The sequence below is a fragment of the Acanthisitta chloris genome, unplaced genomic scaffold, assembly GCF_000695815.1.
Source record: "Acanthisitta chloris isolate BGI_N310 unplaced genomic scaffold, ASM69581v1 scaffold2412, whole genome shotgun sequence".
NCBI classification, from domain to species: Eukaryota; Metazoa; Chordata; class Aves; order Passeriformes; family Acanthisittidae; genus Acanthisitta; species Acanthisitta chloris.
Window position 1 is genome coordinate 86151 of NW_008661981.1, and position 8775 is coordinate 94925.

The 8775-nt window shown below is 43.7% G+C and overlaps 1 protein-coding gene across 1 annotated transcript in view; it reads right to left on the reverse strand.

Moving 5' to 3' along the window:
• Positions 1–8688, reverse strand: part of WNT7A (wingless-type MMTV integration site family, member 7A) — a 35371-nt gene extending 26683 nt beyond the window's left edge. Inside the window, exon 1 of the mRNA XM_009070405.1 lies at positions 8484–8688. Within this exon, the coding sequence (XP_009068653.1) occupies positions 8484–8580 (97 nt within the window). The 5' untranslated portion in view covers positions 8581–8688. The remainder of the gene's footprint in view (positions 1–8483) is intronic.
• Between the last annotated feature and the right edge of the window lie 87 nt (positions 8689–8775).

Below are 8775 nucleotides of genomic sequence, written 5' to 3' on the forward strand. Positions count from 1 at the left end.
GGCTAGAAATATCAGACAGCGGCTGGAAGAGTAAACTATGTCTTCAGCACTGAGATAAGAAAAGACCTTTTGGAGAGGGTTAAATAAAATTTACTGACCAGCATGAGCTACTCAAACTGTCTCTTGTACAATTTTCTTGACCCAGTTGCTAGTGCATTGGGTGGAGACCCAGGAATTAAATCTGCTTGCAGGCAACCCCCACTGAATCCAACCTTAAACTGCAACTGGACTTTCATCTATTTTTTTTTTTAGTAAAATGCATATAATGAAAAAATCAGTTGATCTTTATGGGAGGATTGGTGCAAATTGTGATCCCAGATGCTGGACAAACTTCAGAGCTTTTTGTGGAGGATTTTTCGTCCAGTGACTTGCAAGGGTGCACATAAAATCAGTTGTGAAAAGTAAAGTGGCACAAGAAAGAACATGCCTGAGTCCTGCTCTGCAGGAGCTACAGAGAAAGGTGGAGAGATATCTATCATAAAATCACAGAATCATAGAATTCCAGGATGGTTTGGGTGGGAAGAGACCTTAGAGCTCATCTAGTTCCACCCCCTGCCATGGGCAGGGGCCCCTTGCACTAGCCCAGGTTGCTCCAAGCCATGTCCAACCTGGCCTATACGTGTACAAGAACTGCAAGCCATCCTTTCATCTCCCAAATGACACATTCTCCTCATTGTCTCAAACAAGCCGTGGGTAAACGTACTCCAGAGCTCCACTCCAGGCGTTGGGAACTCCAGAGAAGGGTCCAGCAGGCTGTCAGAGGTTGCTCCAGCCATTTCCAAGGCTGGTGATCTGACTGGTGTTTCCAACCACGGCAGCACTTCCAAGTGTCTCTTCTGTAGCACTGTAGGTGATGTTCGGGCTCAGTGCAGATGTGCTGGGGCAGGTGGGTGAGAGGAGGCACTCCCTGACCCTGGCAGTGCCACCCACCAGCACTTGGCCTGGCAGTGGGGTGTGGGCACTGACATCTGTATGGCTCTGCTCCCTCATCCACACCTGGGGCTGTCCTCAGCCTGAACAAGTGCTTTAGCACGATATGAACATGGAAACTTTTCTTCATGTGTCAGACATAAATATCTCCCTGCTCTTCCTATGTTTTTCGGGGCTTCAGGAAGGTATGCAGTGTGGTGCAGCTGCATTTGCTCTGATGGCAGACAGTTTGGCATCCATGACTTCCCATATTTCTGCAGCTCAATTCTGCCGATGGACTGGAGTCCTGTCTTCAGACCCTTCACTGGGCAGCACATCTTCCCAAGCTGTCTTTAACTCTGTCTCTGAGCTCTGCACAGTCAACCGCCACCATAGAGTGACAGATGTCAAAAGGGGAAGCACTAAGAGTATCACAGGTAAGTGCAAACATAAATATTACCAGGACAGGTGGCTCTCCTAACACTAAGCATAATTATACACAATCCATGCATACCTTGGAGCATTAATCCTGCAAAGACTCACATGCATGCCTTGTTTTTGGCACAAATGTTTGTTAGACTGGGTTTTGGCTGATCAGCAAGTGTATTAGCCTAACAGCAGCAGAGAGTGGTCTGTATTCTGCTTTTAATTTAGATAACTTCATATTTTTTAAGTTTAATATTAACATTTGAAAAGGTTGTAAAAAGCTTCATTCACACAGATTAGAAATGGGGACTTAGTTTTAAAAAGAAGTGCAATACCTTGAAATTGGGCCTAAGCTTGCAAGATACAGAGTGGAAGTCAGTAGGTGCTCAGGAGTTTGGGATGTATGTCTCTGAACAGCCTGGCCTGCCCTATCAGTCCCCCTCATAAATTGACTAAGCTGTGAAATAAAAAAAAGACAAATTTCTGTTTATCTCACTGGAAAACATGGGCTGTATTTTCTGCTATTTAAAGCCAAAGGGTCAGAGAGGGAGTTATCTGCAGTGACATGAGCTGAAATATGATTGGGAGAATATAAAGATGGAAAACACCACATACCTTGCCAATTATGTGCCACAGCTAACATTTCTTCTCATCTCTCTATAGAGATCATAACTCAGCTAGGAAAAACGTAGACCAGAACTCATCCTGTGCCTACTTTGGGGTGTGCCTCCTCCTTCCTTGGTAGACTATGTATGGTCTTGCAGGTTTTTTACTTTTATCTTTCCTTAACTTAGCGTGAGTGATTAATAAGAATGGTAGCTTCAAAAATCATTGAATTATCCCTTTCCTATTTTTCTTCACCTTCTGTTCAGAGTTTGGGGGAGGGTGGGGGTTGGTGCCTTAAAATACTGTACTCACTTGAAATGAAAATGACAGTCCCCTATAAATCAGCAGCATGTCCTTTGCAAAGATTATTACCCGTAAATAAAAGAGTTGCTTTAAGAGGTATTTGAGACTTTTGGGGGAATTTAGTCACTGCTCGCGTGCACAAGTTAAAGTTTGTTTCATCAACACATGAAATTCTTGGAGAGGAAACACTCTGGCTGTAGTGATTATTTTTGAAAACAGCCTCTTCAGACTTCAAAAGTTACTACTCAAGGCATGTGCATTACAAAAATCATAGCCAGTATTTTGGAGTTGAGTCGAGTCTCCCCTTTTCACAGGGCTCTGATCCCCCAACACCTCTGCCTTGCATGAGGAACACCCTGTGCTGCCCCTGTGATAGGAGAGCTCCTACCTTGCTAACAAAGTGCAATCTTCTGTTTCTCTGGAACATGTACTCACAAGACACATCTGAAGGCAGGTATGAAAACCTTCTGATGGGAATTCCAACTGCAGTGACCTTGGGGCAATGTTTTATCTTACTGTGACAGTCCCTGCTGAGAAAGATTGACTTTTTGGCATAAAACATCCTGCTGGGTTTGGATGTTCAGGCCATATTTCAGCCTGGCCTCTGTTTTGCTTGCAAATAGCTGTGCTCCTGCAAGACACTGACAGTAAAAACTGGCTGTAAGGGCTGAAAACTTAGCATAGAAATGCAGGTTCTGGCCTTGCTTGAGTAGATAGCAAGACTCCTGTTAATGACAATATTTCTTTTCTGTGCATCAGGGGGGGTTTGTAACACCACTGGTTCAGAAAACAGAGCATTGATCAATCTTTCCTCTAAGTATTGACCAAACTGAATAGTGCAGCAGCACTTAGAACCTTATTTCCCACAGACTTGTCTGGGTAATCTTCCATGCAATATAAAAACAACAAGGATTTTCCTGCAAGAGCTCAAGGAGTGTTTGACCAATGCTCTCAGGCACATGGTGGATTGTTGGGGTGTCCTGTGCAGGGCAGGAGCTGGACTCAATGATCCTTGCGGGTCCCTTCCAGCTCAGGATAGTCTATGATTCTACAAGTGGTTGTTCACTTGATCTGGTATTTTGTAAATCAAAGAATCAGACTTTAAAACCTGACACAAGAGACTACACCAGTGTTTAAAATCAAAAAAGCTCCATAACCAACACAGGTACCAGGATATTTTCAAAAGTGTTTAACACAGTGACAAAATGAAGATTTACCCTACAGTTTTTCTGCTAACTCTACCAGACCAGAGAGGAGAATGAGCTAGATCTTGTTCTCTTTTCCATACCAGCAAAAGAGTTACTCCTGATACCTACTGAACAAACTAGTTAAGGGCTTGGCTTGTAGCACAGTTGTAATTTGTTTCAATAGGCAGGAGTGGGAATGTTCCCTCTTCCTTTACATTGCTGAAGGCATAGAAGAAAAGTTGATTTTACTAGATGGCAAATAAATCACTGCTAAATTCAGTTCAGCATAGAGCTAATAGTGTAGCATAAAAAGGAAAGCTAAGAGCTTCTCCTGTTTTAATGTGTGCATCTGGGTACACCTGGACTGACCCCCAAGTCAAAGGCATTGGGCACAACGTAGAGTCGCTGAGTTCGTTTCTACACTCAAAAGTTTTAAGACCAGTTTGTCCACGTGGATTCTTGTTTTGATTTCAGCTTTCCTTATTCCCATGAACAATGTCAGATGGATGAAGGTATTGATGTCGCTATACTGAAGCATTTTCCACTTTAAAAGAAATCAAAGAACTGATGCCTTTTAGTAAGACCAGGACAGAAACTCGATTGAAACCAGCCTTGCTGTAATCTTCTTTGTAGAATACCACACGTCTTCATAGCCCTCAGCTGACTCCCTCCATCCTACCCACACAGGGTCCATGGCAGCTGCTGCAGGGCTGAGGTGCCTTTCTTCTTACAGGTCTGCACTGAAGTGTTTCCCCTTTGCTGTATCACTTTGTAGAGGTGCAAACAGTTTGCACTATTTTCACTTGGGAAGTCTCATTGAATAGTGGCAGTGCTGCTCAGTTATGGCAAAGGGATGCTGGGCTTTATTTTTGCCCTATGATGCCAATATGGTGCTGTCCTCTAGATCACATGTATGCATATCCCAAGGCAGTGATTTGAGACTGTTACTGTCACAAACAGCAGAGTTGCTGTTGGCCACCCGTTCACAAAGCTGCACACTGCAAAATGTGCCACTGAGGCACCTGATGAAGAGCCTTCGCCACAGCGTTCGATCTTTCTGTGATCCATCAGAGCCCAAGTCGGATTTTCAGATTCTATCAAAGGCATCTCTGGTTGTTCAGATCCCTAGTCTTGAAGCACATTTCACCTGATGAGAGGTGGCCAGGAGTGTTTTGGCCTATCTTGCTTTAAAACCTTGGGTTTGATTGTGGCTGTCTTCAGGAACAGAACTGCTGACCACCGTAACAAATATATTTGGTTTTAAGTGTGTCCATAATTGCAGTGTTGCGTCATCTCCATGGTTATTTTAAAAATTCTCTTTGTGACTTTACATTATTAATAAGGTGTCTATGGAATTGTCTAGAAAAAACATCCTTGTGTCGATCTGGATTGCGACTTTATTTCCTGTTGTAATGGGACCAAGTCCTCAGATGGAGTAAACTGATGGCACTTTTACTCTGCTATTTCTCTTCACGTTATTGGCACTATTGTCACCAGCTGTCACGATAAGATATCCACAGTATGTCAGTAGGGAAGAATCTCTCTTTTGAAGGACAAACTAGATAAAATGACACAAGAAATGGAGAATATATGCTGTGCACTGGTTGGAAGCAGCTGGAATGGGCTGAAAACTCAAGACTATGATCACAAATACACCATATGATGCTTGGATGAATTTAAATGGTTGCTTATGATAACTCTACAAATAAACTATCACCTGAAGATGGATTATATGTACTTTTAAAAAATACACACGTCCTACAGATTAAACAGGAAAATGTTGCTTGATGCTTTCCTTCTCCAGAATTACAAATGTTTCACCAAGGTTAGTATCCCTGTTGCCATTTTAAAAACAGGAAAAGAGAAAGACAGTGGAGAGTGCCATGGTCTCTCAGCTACACAGCAGCAGGGCCACGAGGACAACTTGCACCTCCTGAACCACCCTGAGTGGCAACAAGAGAATGTAAATAATTTGGGCACATTTACATAACATTCATAACACAGATTACCCAGTAAGGGATAGAGTAAAGAAACCTGGTTTTGAAGAGATTTGCCTTGCTGTGCCCTCAGAATTGTGGGATGGGAAATAATTCTCAAGAATCTGTGGTACCGAAGGGAACTTATTTGTATGGACTAACACACACAAATCCTATTAGCATAAGAGTTACTTAGGCACATCCTCCCAAATTGATATTATCCTCTGCCGGCTGCACGCGCCCGGCAGTGCCGTGCCGAGGACAGACACATTACTGTCATTCTGAAGTCATATCCTAATCATAGAGCGAGTCCATCAGTGCCACTCTGCAGGCACAGCACAGCCTCACACGGAGAGAGGAATGAGGTCATGTATGGCCCACTGACTTCATTGCAAATGGCAAGACAAAGGTACTTCCCAGGTAATAACTTTCAGGATGCAATTACCTAAAAAACATAATCAGTTGTTGAATGCTAGAAAAGGTACTAATGTTTAGTTGCTGTTGGAACAGTAGTTTGTAATACACACCCTGTCAAAGGCTAATTAAAAAAGCAACAAGGGTACAGTATCTTTGCCCAATGGCAACCTGCATTGTTCCTGTGCACAGTCACCTTGAAACACCTCCTATGAGTTATACAGTCCATGTCACACACCTCTCCCTTTCCTGTTTAGAGTACAGCACTCAGGCCTGATCTCCTCCTGTTTGTGGGCCGCAAATTTGACTTAGGGCTTTATGGCACATAGGTTTTACATTTTTTAACCAGAACAAAATCTTATTTCTGTGGATAGTAACCTAGAGCATACCCTGACACAGATCTTGGGGAAAGAGAGACCTGTAAGGATCAGATGCTTTTTCCTTATAGCCATAGAAAGACAAGTTGTGTCAGATATTCAAGGTTTCTATACCTGCTGATAGGGAAGAAGCAGGAGAACAAGGAGACAACCTGAGCAAGAGTGGTTACATTGTAATTTCATGGTATTTGAGAGCCTGAGTACTGTTATCCTGGAGCCCACAGGAATGTGTGCATGCAAGTAAAATTCACATTGGATTTCAAACCTCTGTGAATTTTATCAAAGTTTATTTTAAGATTTAAATAGATAACCTGTTTAAATTCAAAGGTTTTGGTTATTCTTTAAATGAGGTCCTATAACTTGGATGCCATTCAACTCTTGACTGTGTTCCGAACCCAATGAGGAATTTGCCCTATCCATCTTAGCCTCATAATGGATAGATAGAACATATTAAGAGTTATCACCTCAAAGACAGATCAAAGTCTACTTCCTTTAATATTGACTTTCTTTAAAAGGACCTAAATATAACCCACTAGCTAAATAATTCAATTTTTGGAGGGAGGGTAGGAACTGAGAGCATGTTTATAGAACAGACCACAGTAACTCCACAGTTTTCTGATTTGTTGGAGAACAAGAAATCCTTCTCACATTTTCTGTTTAAGGAAATGTGAGAATGAGTCTTAGACTAAATGAGTCCAAACCTGTTAGCCATCCAAATGGACTCTTCACTGACATAAGTGGCAAACACTTGCATGCATCACTGACAGAAGAGCTCAGATCAAGGAACAGAGACAATGAGCTAATCTGAATAAATGGTCCATTTTCAGATGGTTCACAATGTTGGGCAGGGGGAATTTTTACCTTCTCTGCTGAGTCCCTCATTATCAAAGGTGTTGAAATGCAGAGCTTTCAAACCCAGCTATGTTGTTCTCTTTCTGTTCTTTCCTGAAATATCTCTAAGTTTTGGAAAATACACATATCAGTGTGCACTGATGTGATAAAATACACCTTCAGTGTTCTCAGGAGTTCCAGAGCAGTGGCAAGGCTGTATCTCTGTGTTTCATGGGAATGCAAGGAATGAGGTCCTAGGGATGTATTCTGCCATTTGTCCATATGACTGAATGATGCCGGGGGCCAGTCCAGTCCAGAGGGTTTCCTAACAGCTGTTCAGGGCTCTTCCAGCTTCTGTTCTCAGTCCCTTCTTCAATTCTCATGAAATATCCATGGTTTTTATCACACTAATCACTGCTTGATAGGGCTCCTGGTTTTTTGCAACTATGTTGTAGATGGAGAAGAGACAGGGAGACCTCAAGACTGGAAAACATAGATGCCAACTTCAACTTCTGGATGCAGAATGCAATGCTGCAAGTCATTAGCTTTCCATAGAGACTCTAAAAATGACTAACCTGTTTTTGGAGAAACTTTTCCTTACTCTTATTTTAAGTGCTGTGGAACCAACAGACACTGAGTAAGCTCCACTAATATGCTTTGCAGTGCAGAGGTATGAGAGTTCTGACCTCAGTTCTGTTTCTTCAGGTATTTCTGTTTGTCATTATTAATGCTGGTTCAGTTAATAATTTTGATGTATTTTATACTGCTGCACTACCTGAAAACATAAAAGCTGCAAATGGGATCTTCTGCCTGTTGATTGGAACAGTGTTTGTAAATGCACTGACATCTCAAACCAGAACACACCTGCTCTTTCTGCTGAGACAGAGGGCACTAGATACAGCTGCTATAGGATAACTATAGTACAGTGGTGGGAATCTCTCACAATGAGACTGATTGCTGCACCTTTGTCCCACCAGGTCACAAACACTGGGCCAGTATCACTGTGGAGTCGCCTGCACCCGAGAAGTGTAATTCCAACCCTGCTCAGCATTCTGCCCCTGACCACTGCCTTTAACCAGAACCAAACACCTTTTTTTTATCCTGAAGTACAGGAATAAAGCTGCTGTCCTGTGGTCACAAACGGAAAGCCTTTGGAAAAGGATTTATGAGAGCAGGACAGTGAAATACTGTGGGGGAAGCTAACACATATGGAAGTGAAGCACAGGCAGGTGCCCTGCTAGGAGAGAACACGGATATCAGTCACATTGGTACCCACAGCCATAGCATCCAGGGGAACACGCTCACGGTGACAGTCCTGCCCTGGCTGGCACGAACCGTGTGAGCGAGCTGGTCCTTCCCAACACCAACAGCCATGCCCCGTGACACTCCCCGTGTGCCCCCTTTGGTGACCTGCGGGTGGAAGCTGCTCAGTAGCAAGCAGAGAGCCAACGTACCCACTTTGAGCTCCTTCCCGAAGACAGTCCTCTCTCCCAGGGCAGAGCAGTTCCAGCGCCCGTTGCGAAACTGGAACTGGCACTCGTTGATGCCCATCTGGGACCAAAAAAACAGGCCTGCTCTGGCAGATCGCCCGCTGCCGGGGCGCGAGCCCCGGGATCTTGTTACAGATGATGCTGGCTCCCAGGGCCACCACAGAGGAAAAACCCCTGCAACGACAAACACGGGGGTGGCTGAGGGGAGGCTCGTCCCGGAGGCAGGCGCAGCACCCTCTGCCTTCCCGTGCCGCAG